The sequence below is a fragment of the Mus pahari genome, chromosome 15 (genome assembly GCF_900095145.1).
Source record: "Mus pahari chromosome 15, PAHARI_EIJ_v1.1, whole genome shotgun sequence".
NCBI classification, from domain to species: Eukaryota; Metazoa; Chordata; class Mammalia; order Rodentia; family Muridae; genus Mus; species Mus pahari.
The window spans coordinates 19,296,874-19,317,744 of NC_034604.1; the positions used below are offsets into that span (position 1 = coordinate 19,296,874).

The window sequence follows — 20,871 nt, forward strand, 5'->3', positions numbered from 1 at the left end:
TGTGTGTGTGTGTGTGTGTGTGTGTGTGTGTGTGTGTGTGCATGTTGTGCTGGAATATGATTCAGCTCACTAAAGGAATGGAATCCTGGCATTACAACAGCAGGGGTAGATCTGCAGATCACATGTTAGATGATAAGGTCTGGTACAAAAAGACAAGCGCACCTGTGTGTGAAATATAAAAAAATTGCTGCTAAGAGATGGAAAGTAGAAGAGTAGTTACAGATGCTGGGAGAGCAGAACAAAGGGATGCTGGGAAATATTGATGGGTGGATACCAAGATGCGGTTAGATGAGAGTAAGATGCTCTGGCATGCCACTGCATGGTAGGAGAGCTACAAATAACCACAGTGTGTTAACCATTCCAAAAGAGCCTGAATCTGAGTGCAGCGTGGGGGGGGGGGGTGCAAGATAAGGGTTTGAGGAAGAGAGGCAAATAGTATGAACGTATTAATGAAATTGTTTTTATAAAGCTAGAAGAAAGCATTTTGAAAGTTTTCATCATAAATAAATAGCAGACACTTGAGGTAGATACGTTCACCTGGAATTTAACATTGAGTGATATGTACATATGGAAAATTGTTACATGGGATCTCATTAGTAAGTACAGTCTTCATGTATCAGTTTAAATTATTAATGAAGAAAAGAGTGAAAGACACCAGGATTTCTTTTTCTTCCTCCCCATACAGATCACTGATTTGCAGACTAATTTCACAATGTAACTTTATCGTAAAACAGAGATTAGCCACGAACATCTCAATGCAATTATTTGAGACAGTATGAAATACTGTAAGACATGATCTAAATTGTGTCTAATGATGAGGCCAAAATAGGTTGAAAGTTAGAGGAGAAATGTCTCATACCTGTACTGAATAATCTCAAAGTCTGTAATAAGAACTTTCTCCTTTGTGTTTTATTCTATGTAGGACTTCCTTCAAGGAGAAATATATATACCTTGAGACTATCTGTTTCACAACGTCTTCGACAAGAACGAAGATCTCATATTATAGCACAATGCTGCACTAGTATTCTTAGACTTCCATATAAACACGGACTTCAGATTATGTATAATAGCTTCCAAAATTAATCTACACCTGCAACTACATGGATAACTCCCTAAATTAATGGACACCAGCAGCTAGGTTTAGAGTAGTCTCCTTGGTTTCCTAAGATTTGTTCCTGTTTTGGCATGTTCTTATCACAGTTTTTAACATGGGACCTGAGACTTTAGAGGAGGCCTATGGGCTTCTCTTGTCGAAGCAAATTAATGGTGTGTCTTGTTTCCACAGACCCAGGGGGCAGGCTCGCCACGCTCTTCCCCCAGCCACACCATCAGCAGGCCGATCCCCATGCCCATCCGCTCAGCATCTGCCTGTTCCACACCAACGCACACCCCACAGGACTCCCTCACTGGGGTAGGCGGAGATGTGCAAGAGGCGTTTGCACAAAGTAAGTGCACTCTCTCCTTTCCTGTGGTCTGCTTGTGCCTGCCAAATAGTTCACCAAGATCCACTGAGCAGTAGGCAGCTGAGAATCATCAGAGTCACGTGTGAGCATTCATAGGAGTGGCCAGGGTTTTGTTCGTTTCGTTTGTTTGTTTGTTTGTTTGGCTTCTTGGGGCCATATTCATCATCTACAAAATTTACACTCGAAAACCACACAATCAAGTTACAAATAAACCTCATTGATTTCAGTTTCAAGTTAGTAGTGTGGCGTTGTACCGCACTCACAGCTGTCCTGAGCTGTATCCTACAGAGAATGGGTTGGACATTCTGCAAGGGTGTCCTATACCTGGGTCATAGCCTGGCTTGTGCATTTTAGAAAGCCCCTATGGTGCTCTCTCTTGCTTCCCCAGTTCTGTCTTCTTTTAGCTTCTGTTGCCCTGCCCTGCTTTTTAGTAAGCCTTGGAAATCTCAGGGCATATGAATGCCTTCAAAATGTTTCATGAAAACATAATTTCAATCCTCCCTGAGATCCTTATTTCGTATCATCTTCAAAGTCAACAATGAAATATTCCCAGCTTTTTAACTTTGAGGCAATGGAAGACAACTCATCATCTTACAGATGTCTCATTGAGATGCCCCAAAGAATTGTGCCTTGGCTTCCGTAGTCAGTGCTACAAGACTAAGGTTATACAATCAGTAACAAAGAGCGGAAATGGCCACCAGGCTTCTCCAGAGAGGACAACTGTCTCTCTTTCTTTTCCCATTGCTAACTAAATAAAATTTGACAAAAACAACAGAAGAGATAAAGCATTTATTTTTATCTAACAGTCAAGTCTCGGGAAGTCAAGGCAGCAGGAGCTTGAAGTAACTGGTCACATCAAGTCCACAGTCAAGAAGCAGGCAGTGAATGCACACACGCTAGGGTTACTTCTTCACATTCGCCACTTCATACAGTCTAGGATCCCCAATCCAGGGAATGGACCCACCACAATTAAGATGACTCTTCCCAAATCAGTTAAAAAATAAATCAAGATAAGCCCTCAAGAACATTCTTAGAAGCTAAAACTTTGATCTAGATAATCCTTCATCGGTGTGCCTAAAACTCCATTTCAGGGGTGACTCTAGGTTCTGTCTCAGGCACCCGAAATCAAGTGATTTTAACCTTCCTCTTTCCATCATTTTACAAGTTTATAGATATTAAGAAATCCCCATTTTTGTATGCCTTTCCAGTCAGGCATACTTTACTGCTAGAACTAACCACTACTAATGCATAGGCCCTTCTCAACCTTTCCCTGTACATAAATAGCGGTATTCATGTGTGTTTGTAATTCATAGACTCTTCTTCCTTCACACAAATTACATTGTGCGTTGCACCTTGGTCTGCAATTTGCCTTTTCTTTAAACTAAAAATATATAAGTGAAGAAGATGTAAGAAAGAAAGACATTTAACTGACAATTTTAAAGGAAAGAAAAAACAAAGCGAGAAACCAAATAACATATCCCAAGGAACCATCTCCGGTGTGTGTACCAATCAAATTTCATAACTTAAGCTAAGCATAAAAATGTGCAAGCATTCCCCCGAATAAGACCAGATGAAGGGAATCAGCTGACAGATGAAGGAGGAGTTGCCAATAAAGGAAAGACGTACAACTTCTTCGCACTAGTGATTACAGAAATAAATATATTTTAATAAGAATCCTCATTTGCCTAGCAGATTTTTAAAATGCTTTTTTGACATCAGCCACGTCTAAGGATAGTAGCCATGTGTGGGAACAAAGCCTGCCATCAGTCATGTATGGGGATAAAATCCTCACACACTTTACCAGCAAACCTAACAGGCTGTTTTCTTCTGCGATAGAAAACGGGGTTCCTTGTCAGGACCCTTCCTTCTAAACATGAATGTCACTCAGGAGCTACCCATATCATTCACAAATTATGTCCCTTTTTTAAATAGTTTAGAAGGGAAAATATCCTTCCTCGAAGTCAGTTCTTAAAGAACCTACAATGTGTTAAGTCTCCTGGTGCTTTATATTATAGTTAATGGTTTTACTTAGTCTCTTTGATTTAAATAGATTTATTGTTTCATTCATTTAAGGCTACTTTGTGCAAAATGGCAATGTCATGGGAAGCCCGTAGCGCTTGGAACACTCATGCTATGTAACTTTTTTGTAAGTGGCATCTTTGGAATTTTGAGCCCTTTCTTTCTAAGATATTATGGTAATGAATGTTGTATTCCATCTCCACCTTACCTACTCCCACAGAATCCTACAACTATCCCTGTAACCCTTAGTGTGCCTGATATGTAGAAATAACCTTTTTGTACCATGGACTACCTTCAGCAGTCTAAGTTCATGTTAAGGTACAAGGCATGCATATGCTTGATATCTTAAGAGCAGATGCAAAACGCCTCACCCTCTTTCCCCTCTCTGGGAGCAGTCAGTACCTGGTGTCCCAATGTCAAAGGCATCTGTCCTGGAACGGAGATCTCTGGAAGCCCTGTTAGGAGACAGAGCCTGTGCTGTCAGAGGACAGGCTCCAGTGTGCCCAGCCACATGGTAATGTCCGGGGTCATAACAGCTACTTAGAAGGTACAACTATTCTGACAAGCCAGGCCTTGCTTCTGTGTTGTGAGATGTCCTCAGTGAGATGTCCACACCTTCTGATTCACTGGGAGTGCCAAAGCTTGTGCCAGGTCACCATGCCTTAGAAAAGCTGACTCCTTTCATTTTTCCCAAGTACCCAATTGGAATAACGAAAGACATGAACTGCTGGGTCTTTTTACATCAGGGCCAGTGTACTTTCTTTTTCCACTCAGGGGATGAACCAAAGCTCCTATTCTTGCTGTAGGTTATCAAAGGAGTTGGTAGACAAACAACATAAAAGCCAGGTGTAAAAGAAAAGCTGTGACATTAAATTATCACTTCTTCATTGAAGGTTCAAGAAGGAATCTAAGGAATGACTTGCTGGTGGCTGCAGACTCCATCACCAATACCATGTCCTCTCTGGTGAAGGAGCTGAATTCAGGTGTGTTTGCTACCCTTCCAGGTGGTCTTGGTACCTCTCACTTGTGGGTTTGCTGTGGAAGGATCCATAGGCTAAGGGTCCCTCTTGGAGACCTGGTCATAGTCAAATATAAAAGGAGACTTCAACATTTTAAAGGAACTTTTCAGTGTGTGTGTGTGTGTGTGTGTGTGTGTGTGTGCACAAGCGTGCATGTGTGTGCACATATGTGTGTGGATATGTGTGCCTATGGGCATGCTTTGTCTATGTAAGGCCAGAGAAGCCTTCTGATCTCCAGGGTTGTAAATGGTTGTGAATAGTTTGACATGGTTCCTGGGAACTGAACTTGGTGTTTTATAGTAGCAAGAAGCTCACTCTTACCATAGAGTCTCCTCTCAAGCCCTGGATAAAAGAAAAGGAAAAGCTGTATATTAAACTGTTTTATAGTTAATTCATTTCAATATCAACTCTCACTTTGGGAAAAAGAAAAAACAGGCTGGTGTCTGGTGTGCTGATGTTGCTGCATGTGGAACCTTGGGACTTTCTTCTAGAACCCAAGCTTCCTGTAGGGCATGGAACTTTATTTCTGGGTCACAAGCTTCCTAAGGAGTCACTCTGTTCCTTCCACTACCCACTAGAGGTGGCGAGTGAAACAGAAAGTACTGTGGATTCTGAATTTGCGAGACCTCAGTTTGAGGATCTGGTTCCATCACCGACCTCTGAGAAGGCTTTTCTAGCCCAAATCCACGCCCGGAAACCTGGGTACATTCACGGTGGAGCTACAAGTACCATGCATGGTGACATGTGAGTATCTTGTTCTTGGAAACATTTTCTCAGTTGAGGATTAAGTAGGCTGCCTCAAGAGAGTGAAAAACCAAACACTGAAAGGGTGCAGTTCCCCTTTCAGGCAGAAGAGGCAGAAGAGTGCTGCATTTAAATTGCTACTGAGTGTTGGTTCGTCCTTCTTAACAATTTCTAGAAAATCATCAGTAACCTAAAAAAATCAGTGCTTAGTGAAAGCCTATCTCACCTGAGACACAGGACATGGATGGCCCTCAAATAATGATGAAGACGTATTCCCATAAAGTTCATATAAGTCAAAACACATCTAGTGCAACTAAGATGTGTTTTTCTATCCTAGAAACACCCCATACTGTAGGGTGTCAATCAAGCATTAACCTTCTGACTCATGTGACTGACACACGGAGCTTTAACTCGTTGATTATGTCAAATCACAAGACAGTATCATTGCTAGTATATTGCTACTGTTGGGGAGAAATAATTCAAAATTCAGGCTATTATCCCTAGTGAACACATATCAATCACATTTGTATCATGTTAAAATTAAAAATGAAACTCAAAGTCACAAATCACTTGTAGTAATAAAGGGAAAGCATTCTTCCAGGTCACACATGCTACTTCAGATGATAAGTCATCTTGTCTCCTGACTTTACTACATTTTCACTTAGGGGACAGACATGGTGCTAAAACGGCCTTTGGGCAAAATGAATACAAACACCACATGAGCTTTGGGTAGAAGTCACTAAACACATGGAGTCTTTTAATAAAGGAGCACAGTCTGATTGGCTCATTAAATATGAATAAATCTGTCCTTCAGAAACCATTTGCAGAGATTTTTATCACAAACAGCTGGGGATTCTTTTCCTCTATATGAATAAAAGGCATAGATCGGCGAGGGGCAGTACCCTAAGCACTGGTGGCCCCGAGTTCCAGAAGTATGGGGCTTGGCTTATGAATTCCAAAGCTTGTGGCTCTAAGCCTTGAGATCTAAAGACATTACACTTATAGCTCTGGGCTTATATATCAAAGTTTGGTGACTATCGTGACATTACCTGAGCTTGAAGTGAAGACTCTCAGATTTTTGGCCCCTGACAGCTCTCTTAAACTACAGTGCTGGTAGTGTCAGCTAATGCCATTGGCTTCTCAGCATCTCATCTCTCATACTTTCAGGGTCTCCACTGTCTGTCCATCCTACCAGTACTTCCACCATTTACTCTACTGTTAGTTTTGCACAGCTTCTGCCCTTGGTCATTGTCTGGAATGCTTCAGATGCCTCCAGGTGTTCCAGCCAAGAGTTTTGAGCATTGCATCTGTAAGGGTCAATGATGGAAGAATGATAGCCCACACTCAAATAGTATGTAAATGCAAAGAGTGTTTTATTCTGCAGAAGTTCAGCATACTGCGGTCTCCTATTACCAAGATAGAAATACAACAAAATGAGTTCCCAGGCTCAATTCAAAGCACATTGAAGTTCCAGGGTAGATGAGCTATAAGACTCCCGGGAGCCTTAGCTTACTGGGACCCCTGAATGAACCATGTGGAGCCAGGGTCGATGCAAAAAGCAAGAAGACTTTATTGTTCCAGTGTGCTGAGGTCGTCCCAGACCCTCAGCACCCAGTCGGCAAGTTTTTATATGGTTTCCAGGGGCAGAATAGAGCATCAGCAACTAGTCACACTATGATTAGCAGAACAGCGTACCCTTTAAACTGATTGGTCTTTAGGGAATGAGGAGAGAAGGACTTCCCATGTCTGAAGGTGGACAACAGTCAATCCTGCAGAATGTGTTCCCACCCAAAGGTCTGAGAAATGGTAATTAGCCTCTCCCCTCTGGAGTGACCTTCCCAAAGTTCCTAAGCTGGCCTTTTCAGAGCGTTATCTTACTCTATCTCTAGGCAGTCCAGAACAATTATCAGGTCATAAAGGCTGGAGCCAGGGGTTTGTTCTGTTAGTAAATTACTTGTCTGGGCTTGCCTGGGCTTGCCCAGTTCTTGGGCATAGTCTTCTTAACTATTTGAAGTCTGCCGTAGACTCAGCCTAGCCTTCTCAAATCAAGGGACACCCTATCCTTCTTTCACGCATCACTCTCCGCTTTATTCTTGATGCCACAACAGGGTTTCACTCCTTATGCAACCAACACAGACCATTCAACCTATGATAATAAATAGGCAAAAGGCCACTCAGGAGAATCATTTATTGGAATAATGCCAAAGAGAGATGTCTTCCAGATGACTCTGACAGAAAAGACTATCTATGTACATGCGTACACACATGCACACGCGCGCGCGCGCACACACACACACACACACATGCACGCACGCGCACACACACACACACACGCACATGCACATGCACACACACACCCACACGCACAGCACATACACACACACACACACACACACACACACACACACACACACACACGTCTCACAACCCTTACTTATGAGCCAATCCCAGGCCTCATCTTGCAGCAAGCACATACTTTTTACTGAGTCCTGGCACAGGCTGTCCCCGGTCCATCCTGATAGAATATTGCTGCCAGTTGAGCAGAATTATTTAGTGTTACAGAGTTCATAGAACTGAGTCTTCCAAAGCTAGTGGGGTTGCCTGGAGTATTGTGAAGGGAGCAAGGACTCTTACAATGGGAACTGTGGCCCTCACCGCCCCTGTGCTTGCAATAATCTTTGGTTGCTAGGGTAACAAAGTGAGTTCCAAACATATATCCCCACTCAGGACAACAAAGGTAAGAAAAGGGTCACCTGGCTGTCCTTGGGAGAGCCAAAGAGCCTTATCCCAACAGTTTGCTCATTCATCAGAAAACAATGAAGAGTGTTTATGCTTAAGACTGTGAATTAACATTCCTATTAGCATTTAAGAAAGTGTGACTCCTAATTGAACACCCTTAGGGAGAGTTGGCCCTTCTCATCAGTAGCCTTACCTGACTAGGTTTGTGTGATTTGACCAAAGCCAGCAGCATTGGTGACACTCCCATTAGGCTGGCTGTGACTGTCCATCTGCAGAGGAACCCTAGGAAACCAGGGGGAAATTGGGGACTAGCTGAAGAGCCCAGCCTGGGAAGAGGAGAAGGAAGTGAGGTAGAGGACAAAGTCCAGATAAATGTGGTCCAGGGCTGGAGGCACTAAAAATCCCAAGAGAAGGATGAGTAATGCAAAAAGTACTTCAAACTAGTCTACAAAATAAACTGACTGTTATACGGAGCCAGTGAAGAAACTAGCCAGAAGTCCTTCTGGTGTTCTGGCTCTCATTCTAAGTAATGAGTGAAAGACCAGAAGTAACAGAGTTATGAAGAGAGCTGTTTTGAACGCCATCTGTGAAGCAGAAGCCTGTAAGAGCAGAACAAAATGGTTAGACCATCATTTAAAATGGCAGCATGTGACCACTTCTATTTTTAGTTTTACTTTCTTGTCCTTTCCTATAAAATTTAAAATTGCTGGAGATGTTATTCAAAATAGTAAATTGTCATTATTTTCTCATAAATATGTGCATATATAGTTAGCTTTTATTGTTATACATTTTATAATAGCCACCTAACACATCTTTGCCCAACCCTAAAAGCCAAGCCTGTGAAAGGCCCCCCACATGTTTAACCTGCTCTCCCTTGGTTGCCACAGACCGGGACCACCTTCGAACAAACAATTTGGTAGTGGAAAACAGAGAATTCATAGAAGCCTCGCGAGGACTTTTCGGTCTGGCCCTAAACCTCCAAAAGTAATTTACCCCATAGAAAAGATCAACATGAGCAGTCACATTTAATGTCTATCCCAATCTCTCCCTAGCTCATCAGTTCATTTGGAGGGTGACTGTCAATCACATGCTTTGGTTTAGGTGGTGAGCCTATATGTAGCCCTGTAAATCCGGTACACATGGGAAAAATGGGTGGGAAGAGTCCCCATTTGTGAATGAAGTCATTCTTATTGGCTTCTTTTATAATGAAATGGGAGAGTGCAAATGGATTTTCAGATTCAGGGCTAGTAAAAATTTGTAAAAAGGTCAAGATCTATGGGTGTGACATTCTAGTATCAAGTCACTGATATTGCAAAACTTCTATCATAAAGTGTGCTTACATCTATGCGTGTGCCAGCGTGTGTGTGTGTGTGTGTGTGTGTGTGTGTGTGTGTGTGTGTGTGTGTGAACATGGACATGGTACAACACAAAGAGTTAAATCATGCACACATTTCCTTAAGCATTATTTCACTAGAGGGCTCACTCTCCTTTCAGAAAGGAAAAAATTCTCATGTTGTGAAACTAGGTTTCTTGAAAAGACAAATTTGCCTTGTCGAACATTTTAAAGGATAATATTCCTGTATGCCATATAAAAACATAAATGGCCAATGACTTTCACACTAGGTTTGATTAAAAGGAAAACAGTTTATTCCCAGATTTCTCCAAACTTTGGGCTTTTTCTTTTTATTAAATTTTCATTTGAGTCAAAGAAGGCATGAATGGGAACTAGGGGTGTTCGGGAAAACATTAGGGAAGAAAGCAAAAGCAGCCCGGGAATCCCACCTACTCTTCTCCATTAGGACTTTACTCCCAAACACCTCTTGTGCTTTTCCCAGGGTCCCGGAAGATGGGGATCCTTACACGCAACCCGAGGATGGCAACTATGAGAACGAGTCTGTGCGGCAGCTAGAGAATGAGCTGCAGATGGAGGAGTACCTGAAGCAGAAGCTACAGGATGAGGCCTACCAGGTACAGGAGGCAGCGGCAGCCCCACCCCTCTCCACCGCCCTCCTCCACTGGGTCCTGCCTATTAAGTGGGGGCCTTCCTCCCTTTTCCTTCCCTACCTTTCCGGAATACTCAGGAATTCTCAGTCCACACATCCCAGACACCAATGTTTTCCATGCCTCTTGTAGCTGTCTGTTCTTCCAAATTCCCACCTGGAAAGTGAAAGCCTTTGTGACATTGGCAGAACCATGGTGCCTATCAATACAAATACTATAGGATTGTGAGGAAAGAATTTTTTTTTTCTCCAAAGTTAAAATATCGGGGCCTGGGGATTTTGTGCACTGGTTAGAGCACTTGCATTAAAAGTGTAGACTGGAGTTTAGGTCGCAGAATCCGTTTAAATGTCAGAAAGGCATGGCAGCTGACCCTTAATCCAAGCAATCAGCTGAGAAGTCACTGAACATAGCAATTGCAATCAAGAATAGTATAATTACTTACTCTTGCGAGAGTAATGACGTTGACCCGTGGGGACACTCCTCTGCCTGCTTTTCCACAGGTGTGCTGTGGGCCTCTGGGGGTTCAGGGGTGTTTGTCTGGCAGAGACCAGCTGGCCCTAGCCCCAGCAGGGGGTTGTTTTCCTATCTGACTTTTAGTCTAATGTCCCCACAAGCTTCTCCCCAGTCTTAGGTCACTAGTGGCCCTTGTCAGTGAAGGACAGAGAACCCATGAGCTCCAACTGGCTCTTGCTTCTGGGTTATAAAGACTGAGCCTTAAAATGTTCCCAAGCAACAATGATGCTCAAGCTCACTCCAACAAAGCACTGCCCCCAAAAATGTGCCTTGAGCCTTTTCAGCTGAGCAACTGCCTTTCAAGAGCATCGAAAATGCTTTTCAAACCATTGCAAAAATGATGATGATGATGATGATGATGATGATGATGAGGAGGAGGAGGAGGAGGAGGAGGATGACGATGATGATTAGTGTATTGAGTCATACATCTGAGCTACAAAGATGTTCACCTGATTGCAAAGCTGTGGTAAGGGCTTATTCTTTGTGACTTCTGTGGCTCACCCATAGAAAGAAACTAGCCTTATATGAAGCTGTCGAGGGATCTCTGGGGCATCGAAGGGTTGCTGTCCTACAGGTGTGTCTTGTGGGTCTGCACATGGGGGAGAGACATAGCTAGGTCATCAACAGTCGATTTGGGCTACAGGAGATGCCTGCTTGTCCCTGCTCTTCAAGCTTATCATCAGTTTCTGGGGTTTAGTGACAACAGTAACTATAATTTTAGATTTTTTATTTTTAGGTGACTTTCCTCCAATCTACAACAAATATTACATTTTCAATGAATTAATAGTTAATGGTCCATGAGCAAATGAAAAGGGGGTTCTATTAATGACAAGATCTAGCTGGAGTTTTGCCGTGAACACTAAATCTTCTCTCTTTGCCTTCCCATGCTCGATGATCTCAAGGAGTAGGGAAGGGGCCGTGTGTTCTCACTCAGTGCGTGTCCTGGAGTATGATGAAGTTGTTTTCTTCAAAGGCCTTGTAAGCTGGGGTGCCAGGACGGATGGAATGCATCTGTGGCTCTCTGGACTCTCTCTCTCTCTCTCTCTCTCCTGCTCTCTTATGTTTCTGTGCATGGCTTCCAGCCAAATAATTCACCAGCTTGACTGCCTCACGGACTTGACATGTCACCTTTCTCGTTTGTGTCCTTTGTCACCCACAGGTCAGCTTGCAAGGTTGAATGCAATACCCTTTTCTCACTCTCCTCTCAAGTAAGTACCCTGTTGTTTGGGAGGAAGCATGGACACTATAGGCTGAGCTGGGATGACTCAGCCTAAGCTCACGGTCACTCTTTCTGTGTGATATAGTATACCCTGTCCCCGCTGCTCTCAGAGTGGTAACTGCACAGAGCTCATTATACTCCTGTGTAAATCCCCAGACATTCCTGGAGCTAGCCTTTTACTTGTTGATTAGGGCAGTTGTCACAGAAACTTCCATGGCTCCTGAGATGTATCACACTGTCCATGGTCACATCACCAATGGCATCAGAGAAGGAGACCAAGTTACTTCAGCATCTCTAGATGTCAGCTTCTTAGACCCCAAAGAACAAGTGTGTCTCTTAGCAAGGGACAACTCAACCAAAGAAAAAAGTCCTGCAGCTTTGTGCTTTGAGGGGGGACGAATTGAAATTCACTGTGAGGCTCAGCATGATAGAAGTTAACTTAAGGCAGCATTTGGGTAATTTTATCCCACTCTAAAGACTTACCTAACATTGAGTCAAATTCTCAAGTCAATTTTTTTTTTTTTTTTTTTTGTAATCACCAAAAGACTGGTACTTGACTGTCAAAATCACTTGAGTGTCATGGTCTAAGTCTTGGGTTCTGCATTTTATTACACCTATTTTTAAGTATAAATCTCACCAAAACTTAGCATAATTTGGATAAATTATTAAGCCTTTATGAGTTTCCAGTTCCTCTATACATTGTGATATCACACCTACCTCACACACAGGAGGTGGACATGTGGTATATAGTTTTAAAGAGCTTAAGTACACCATAATTAGCTGTGGACATACAGTTGTATGCATGGCTCCACTATGTCCCATGCAGTATGTTCCATGGGGAGCTGCTACAGTCCTCACAGAAGTGTGTGGGCAGAGGCGTTTCAACTTTTATAAACGGGCCAGGACTCAGCTCCCTGCAATGACAAAGGAGGGAACCCACTGTCCCATAAGTCTAGATGGCTTCTCTAGCTCTAGCTACTGGCCATTTGGTGGTCCCTCCTCACAGCCTAAGTTAAAACACTCCCTACAGCAGTCGGCCTGGCCTGGCTAAAGGACCTGTCTGGTGCAGCTACATAATCCTTCCCAACTGTGGAGTCACATGAGCCTGCAGGGGAGCCAACAATGCCCTCCGCCAACCCTGGTTGCTAATTTTAGGAATGAACATATTTCTTCAACAACATTTCAAGTAGCAATGAATTCACACTAGTTCAAGCACTACAAACAGCATTGCTCCAACGCCAGGTTCACAGCAAGTGAATAAGACTTCCCTGAGAGACAGCCCTCCTGAGCTCTAGGAAAGATCTCATGGCTACACTCCGTCTGCCCTTCCTTGCATTTGAAGTTGTAACCACACATGTTCCCCTAATCCATAATGACTATAGTGAAAAAAACTCCCAGGAGCTGTTTCTGAAAATATTCACTCCAGTTATAGAAAGTCTAGTCCCACAGGAAAGACCTTTCCTAAATAGCTTTTTTTTTCTCTTAGTTCCAACAACTTAACCATTTTTGTTCTGTGTATTCTTTAAACAGTCAGAGCTTGTTCTTAGAAAAACATTCTTTTTTTTTTTTTAAAAAAAAAAAGGTAATAAAATGGCCTTGATATAAACCCACAGAAAAATTGTATCATGTTCTTTTTATACCTAAAAGGCATTTCTGTTTGTTTTTTTTTTTATTTTCTTGGAAATTTGTCAGTGAAAAATGAACCAGATGTGCCCTCTGTCATTTGCTGCAGAGATCCAAATCAGATGGCATTCCACAAGAGTCTAAACACAAACAGCCCATTGCTAAATCAACCAGTGGGGCAAAATGCATTCAAAAATCTTACAGAGTACTATTGAAAATAGTGCATTTCACCTTTAGAGGTCCTTTCATCCTGTTAATACTCTTAATGAGCTCAATACAATTGAAATTTTAGGACTAGCTATATGATTATCGTTCTTGTTTGAACGTTCTGACATGAAGTAGATGCTGTTCCTACACAAGCATCCTGAACCGATTTCATTGGCTTGGCATCAGTCAGCCAGCCACCGAGGAAGAGACCTTCATGAATAATTGCGACCTAAGAAATAAGGAAGGCTGGTCCTCTGCTCAAGTTAGACTATAGGTCTCTTTGTAAGCCACAGTGTGACTATAACTCTTGATGAACCTCAGTGGTACCCCACTTTAACAAGTGGATATCTTTAACAAGGATATTCAACAAAGAGAGTCCCACAATCTGTCTTCCAGAAGACACACAGTGTCTGAAACATTGGTTTCTAATTTACATATTGAAGAAAATACAATGAGTCTGTGTGTGTGTGTTTGTGTGTGTGTGTGTGTGTGTGTGTGTGTGTGAAGGGGCAGGCAGGGTTGGGGGAGGGTACTCTAAGCTTCTTATCCCTAATTTAGAAATAATTTTCACCTGTTTTAAAAAAAATGACACACTCCTTATTCCCAGGCAAGCTATAGTCAGACAGATGAGGAAAGATACATGCCATCCGGTGGTGGAGAGAGCTGCACCCACCCGACAGAGAGGAGGAAGACAGCAGCCTGGAAGCAGCCTCACCCTCGCTCGCTGGGAGAGAGGAGCCACCACACCCAGCAGCTCCAACAACCCCCTCCCCTAAAGATGTGTTCCGATGCCTGTAGTACAGCTAGCTTTCTGTCCTAAACTCTGTAGTTCCTAGGTGTGTGTTTTAGAAAGGGTGGGGGTGGGGGCTCGAGACTTCTGTTCCTGGATAATTTATCAACTCCATCTTCTATCACATGGCTCATCCCTGGTTCAAAGCAAACACACCCACAGGCTGAGAGCCTGCTGCTGTTACACACAGAACAGCAGTATTAACGAGCATTTTAAACCTTTGCACACAATATTGAACCCGTTCAGTTTACAACAACAATATTCATACTGGTTTGTAGCTAGAATTTTCATTTCTGGATTCTTTGAGATTTTAGCAAAGACAGTTTTATTATATACTATACATTTTTTCCCCCACAGCAACTGGGAGGGAAGGGGGGCAACAATCTACAATAGGATTTGGTTTCTGAGTGTCCAAACTCAGGACCCGGGAGCCAAGAAGGGTCCTTGGCCTGCCCATGTCCCCAAGTCCCTCTGAGAAATGACTTAAACCTACCAACAGGAAAAATGGGTTCTTGGGGGCTCCTTTCCAACATGGATTGTTTTCCTTCAACATACTTTAATGACTCAGCCATAGAATTTAGTGTAAATACTTTTTCCAAATAGATGTCATATTCAAAAAAAATGAAAGAGACAACATTCAAATGATATAGAAATCTAGTTTTTAAAATCAGCACAGATCTTCTTTAAAAACTGTGAACTATGTTTTGGAATACTCGTTACTAAAGCTGTTTATAAACCACAGGTGCCATAAGGTCCCCCAACGGACTACAGTTACCTGCACTCCTCCACGCCTTGCTCTCCACAGTGTATCTTTAGGAAGCATGTCTTACACAGCACTGCTCATTGACAAGTTCCCTCATCGGTAGTCCCGAGGCCTTCAGCTTTAAATGTATGGGCTTAAAGTGCGCTTGCTCCCCTTTTCTTTCTGAATGGTGATTGCCTTACTTGGACACCTGGTGTTCTGCATGCAGCAGTTGTGTGGGCATGTGAGAGGAGACAGACAAGCTCTTCAGTGTGGTATCGGGATGTCACACTCAGCCGGAAGCTGGTGTGGAAAAGAACTGTCAAAGACAAGAGGATAAGAGCCTGTGGACTGACGGGTCCTCTTCTCGAGGCCCCCCCTCATTAGAGAGACCTCAAAGGAGCCTCCCTTAGCAATTCTGGGGAAACCGGAAAAGTAATTGATTGTTTCAAGATGTATAAGGGAAAGAAAAGGCCAGACACCTGCTGGCTGTCTTAAAACTAGAAGCCTTTCTGGAATGCCTGTTTTCTTTTTTCTCCTAAAAAAGAGAAGGGAACATCATTTCAGAACAGAGATTTGCTCAGAATGTGTGTGTCAGACGAGCAATGTTAATATCACCCAGAAGTCTTATCAGTGTGAACTCCTAGGCTCCAACCCAGACCCACTGGATCAGAAACTCTGTGGTCTGGACCTAGTGATCTATGGTTTAATTGGGCTCTAACAGTTCTGACACCTGCTAGGAAGTGGAAATCATTGTTCTAGAATAGAGTTGTATAGCAAAGAGTAAAAAAGGCCTTATCCAGGGCTAGGGTGTCACTCAATTGGCCGAGGGTCTGCCTAGCATACACAAAGCCCTGGGTTCAGACTTCCAGGGCTGTATAAGCCTGGCATGGTGACACATGCCTATGATCCCAGCACTCAGGGCTGTATAAGCCTGGCATGGTGACACATGCCTATGATCCCAGCACTCAGGAGATGGAGGCAAGTAGATGGGGAGTTTGAGGTCATCCTCAGCTACGTAGTGAATTTGAGGCCAGCCTGGGAAATATAACACCCTGTCTTGAAGAAACGGGGGCGGGAGGTGGTCTATAGAATAAAAAAAAAAAAATTCTAAGTGGACCTCAGATTTAATTTTGCTTACCAGGCTGGCAAAAGCCTTCTCCCACCCCACACACCTGGTCTATAATGGAGTGGCTAAGAACTCACTTTCTGACCCCACTGTCTGCAGAGGGCTATTCACGTTCTTGCCTGTGCATTTGGTCAGAAACTATCTCCATGGCTGCCCTTTAAACAAAACAGCATTTGCCTTGAGGATAGCCAAGGACATGATTGGCATCATTAGAGGATCCCATGCTGTCCCTGGGTGTTCTTAGTCTATTTTCTTCCAGAAAACCCTCCTCGCAAAGTTCCCTGAGCTCAGGCTAGCACCAAAGTCGCACAACTGCACAGTTCTCTGATTTCTTTGCACAGGTGGATTTTGTTGCGGGTTCTGTTGGCGTGTCTTAACGTTCATCTCTCTTCCCCTGCCCATCGTCCTCTGTGAAATCACACCTCTCTAGATGGTGCAGGTGGCCATCGGTGCCTCCTCCTCAGTACTGAAAAACCACTACATCCCAGACACCTGCATTTCTGTCAGCTCAAACCAGAGTCACATAGTACTTACATTAGACCTCAGACCCTGCTGGTAGCCCTCAGTCACTGGCTGGACTGAACTGATCCATGTTGTCTCTTTGGTTTTCTACATTAAAATGTGTGTCTAAGGTTGAAACCATTCTACTAAGAACCTTCCCTCATGTCACAGTTTCCATTGCCAAGCATCTCCATCCCATGGTATTGACTCCATCCTACAAAGCCATTACAAGAACTCTCTGGAAACCACTACCAGTGAGCGATTTCTCACTAACCAGCCACCTTTTCTTTCTCTTAGCTCCACGTCAGCACTGAGACCAGACTCAAGCACCCCTGTCCTGTAACCGAGACAAAATGGCGTGTGTTGTTTTGGGGTTTTGTGATTGTCGGTGGATTTCTTTCCTTGGCTCTCCAAATTTACTTTGGGGGCCTGTTCTAAATGCAAACCCAGCAGGTTTCATCCGTCCTGTCCATTCTATTCAACTATATCTCACAGGGGTTGTTCTTTCTTATTCCACAATGAATTGCACACCCATGTCTATTGAAGCTCGTGGCCTATGAATGAGCATTGGTCTGACACAGCCAAACCTCTCCCACAGCACTGTGGTCAAGGAGGTGGGTGGAATCTACTGTATAGGATTCAGGAACTGGTTGTGGTTTGTCAGGATGGAAGTTGGGGTAAGTTTGATTGGTCAGAGGGAGACGTGTTGGAGACTATGAAGATGGATTTTCGGATGATCTATAATAAGGCAGGGAAGGTTCATTTGTAAGTAGTAATATGAACTGAATTGCATTAAGATTGTGGCCTTTGTGTGATATATACTATGTATTTTCTTATATGCATGAGCCAAACTGTTGCGATATAATTTAGCACTGATGTCTGCTCTTATTTTGACCATCTTCGTCCACTGTTATTAGTTCTTGGCTGTTAAGTGTAGATAGATACTGTAAATATGGCAGCCTTGGGTTGCTACGCTCACATTGGTTCGATTCCATGCAAGGAGCCACAAGCAAGTAACTTCATTGTGTCCTCAGAAGACAGGGCATTTTTCCTTTGAACCAAAAGAAAAAGAAAAAAGTCAGAAGCATTCATTACATTTTGAGGCTAATTAACATAAGACATTTTAAATTGTGACTACTGTAATTTGACCCCATTTGAAATAACCAATTCAGAAACACTAAAGAGTTCACTATATTCATTGTAACAAAACTACTATAGTGTGTTGTTTCGTTTTGTTGATATTGCTGTTAAGTATTGGTGTGTGTGTGTGTGTGTGTGTGTGTGTGTGTGTGTGTGTGTGTGTGTTGGAACCTCCTGGGGACATGTTATATTTTGAAGTGATTAAACTATTTAATTGTGTGTCTATATTTTGGAATGGAATTATTTCTTCATTAAAAATGTTTTTTAAAACACTATTATCTTAGTGGGGTTTTGTTGTTGTTGCTCTTCTGCTGCTGCTTTTGGATTTTTTAAGATCGTTTCTCTGTGTAGCCCTGGCTGTCCTGGAACTCGCTCTGTGAGTTCGCTGGCCTCCAGCTCAGAGACCTGCCAGCCCTTGCCTCCCAGATGCTGGGATTAAAGACACGCACCACCACTGCCCCATTTATCTTACATTGTTTAATTCCTTGGTTTTTGATGGACCTTTCTTACAGCAACATGGAGTGTTCTCAAAGAAAGAAGACGAGTCAGCTTCCATCACATAGAACATAAACCACTAGTGGAATATTGAACAATTAAAGCAAATATTCACATTAAGAAAAAAAACGCCAAAATTTGAAGTCTAAACTGTAGAGTTATGGGTGATACTCTTGATGTGTTCACTAAGCTAGTACATTTTGCTCAGACCCCCTGCCACCGATGTCTAGAGTACCTGGACAGATGGATAAGAAGTATTCGAGTTAGACAGGCTTAGCTTTCCTCCCAACCCTTCCTGCACCCACCTGCACCTCAGGAGTGTGTGTCTGACGGCAAAAATTGTCTTTCAATAGTGAGCAGTTCTCATTCAATTGTATTGTTAGGCCAAAGAGCATTGAAAATTATGTGTGTTTTATTTTAAAGAAAGCATTAAAAATATCAGCGGCTTATGGGTTGAGTTGCATAACAATTTCTTGTTCCCTCTTTCCGATGCTAAATAGTTTAGTTGCAGACAAAGGAAATATATATTGATATAATGCTGGTCACATATACTCAGCATCTCTGGATCTGCTGTCTTGGGTGTCCAAGTTGCTAAACAATGTCTGTGGTGGACTGTCTTACTTCCCAGTGTCTGGTTGTACCACCAGCCCAGGGGTAATGATGCAAAGAATGGCTATCCAGCCATTGTCACATAATTGGCACTCAAACAAATGACTTATGTAACACCCCATTTTCCTGGCACTCTCTTGTGACTACTCTATCTTAGAACCAGAGGCACCTTAAAAATGTAAGGGTAGAGCCCATCAGACCAGCTTAACAGTCTAGAACCCCAGGGGCAGCTGTAGCTGCTTTTCTTGAAGTGTTTCCTTAGCAAACACCTTTCCTTCAGTGGTTGGATGCCAAGAAGAAAAGTATACACACATGTATGCCCTCTACATAGTCAGGTCTCCTCTGGTGTGAATTTTGGTAGTAATGAGCTTTTATTCATAGCAAACAGTCACCATTTCATACATTATGTGCCAACTACTCTATATTTATAATCAATGTTATACATCTATCTCTTAAGTAATATGAAATTTAAAAGTGGGGTTATGTAACAAAGCCCAGTGTTTTCCAGTTCAGGGACATGTGTTACCAGCAGTTGCTTTCTGAACCACTAGGAATTTTTTTAAGACGTAGTTTTGTTTTTAATTCTTTGTATATCGTTAGGTTCCTTTACAGATATGTGCATGTAAGTCTGGTGCCTGCAGAGGCCAGAAGATGACATTAGATTGGAGTTACAGGCTGCTGTAAACCACCGCACATGGCTGCTAGAAACCAAACTCAGGTCCTCTGCAGGAGGACTCTTCGTTTAACTGCTGGGCCACCCCTCCTGCTCTATTACCAGGTTCCTGGTATTCTGTTCAAGGACTCGAAAAGATGCATGAGCTGCAAAGCAGCAAGGAATTGTATTTGGAAGAAGGTCAGGGTAGGTACATACGCTGCAAGGGAGCAGTGGATACTGAGGGAGGTTACTCAAAAGTACCAGGGTTCTTTGTGGCTTGCTTTGGAGGATCCAGGAGAAGAGGAGTTGGTTGATGGGGGCAAGGTGTGGATGACTTTCTGGTTTGATTGGTAGGCCTGGCTAATGTAGGCCTTCGTTTACTGAGCAGGTCCTTTCCCTGATGCATCTGATTTTAATCATACCCATAACCAATCATACATGAGCATAAAATGCCAAATAGGGGATTTTCCCCTAAAAGTCCACTCAGAAGAGGCCATTTGGCTTACTGAATATGCACCCAAAAACTAGTTCAGGGTGAGTGATCTCACTGCCTCTAGTTCCAGGATGTACTGACTTCAAGATATATATGACCATAAAAGGGGGTTGTTGGGGAGTTGATAAGAAAAGACAAAGGCAAAAAGAACAGGTTAATTTCCATGTATGTAGCTCCATGTGATCAGAGAGGGTCCCAAGTTGCTAAGCCATCCCTTCAAACTATCTGCTTCACAAGTGGCTATTCTGAGATTGAATTTTGACACTAACTATTCAGAGTGAGAGTAGGATGTGTGATGAAGGAAACTGAAGATAACCATCGTAAGTCTGTAGGACCATTCATACTTCCTACCAAGCAGCAGTGAGTTCAGGAGTTCCCATGGCTCCCTCGCTTTAGGTAATTCATTAGAATATTTCATTGAAGAATACACTGAGAGAACTATGTACTCAGTTGTAGTTTTATTATAAAGACTAGATCAGAAGTAGCTAAATGGTAAACATGAGGGACAAGGTGGTAGGACAGACACAGAGTGACCATGTCCTCCACGTGGGAAATCTGATCATGTCACTGCCCCACCACAAACATGCATTTGCCATCAAGGAGTTTTGTGTCCAGAGATTTAGGAAGAGGTTTACATAACAAAGGCATAACTGCCTAAGTAAGTCTCCAGCCTGCCTCCTCTGCCGGTTGTCCTTGCCCAGAGTCTTAATTATGTAATCACATGGTTAAGGCATATGCTGACACACAGTGAGTTGTCTCATTAGCCTAAC

At 42.9% G+C, this 20,871-nt stretch overlaps 1 protein-coding gene and 1 long non-coding RNA gene across 12 annotated transcripts in view; one reads left to right on the plus strand and one right to left on the minus strand.

Annotated features, from left to right (window-relative positions):
* Dtna (dystrobrevin alpha) overlaps window positions 1–15,988 on the plus strand; it is a 389,557-nt gene extending 373,569 nt beyond the window's left edge. For all 11 annotated transcript variants that reach the window (XM_029547199.1, XM_029547193.1, XM_029547192.1 and 8 more), the window contains 6 exons: window positions 1,286–1,445; window positions 4,376–4,465; window positions 5,080–5,245; window positions 9,820–9,952; window positions 11,658–11,706; window positions 14,155–15,988. In XM_029547199.1, the coding sequence (XP_029403059.1) occupies window positions 1,286–1,445; window positions 4,376–4,465; window positions 5,080–5,245; window positions 9,820–9,952; window positions 11,658–11,675 (567 nt within the window). In that variant the 3' untranslated portion in view covers window positions 11,676–11,706; window positions 14,155–15,988. The remainder of the gene's footprint in view (window positions 1–1,285; window positions 1,446–4,375; window positions 4,466–5,079; window positions 5,246–9,819; window positions 9,953–11,657; window positions 11,707–14,154) is intronic.
* The window catches only part of LOC110333230, a 32,887-nt gene continuing 15,518 nt past the window's right edge, over window positions 3,503–20,871 (minus strand). Inside the window, exons 2-4 of the long non-coding RNA XR_002381066.1 lie at window positions 10,049–10,141; window positions 8,178–8,583; window positions 3,503–4,843 (exon numbers count right to left, since the gene is read on the minus strand). This is a non-coding gene — a long non-coding RNA (uncharacterized LOC110333230). The remainder of the gene's footprint in view (window positions 4,844–8,177; window positions 8,584–10,048; window positions 10,142–20,871) is intronic.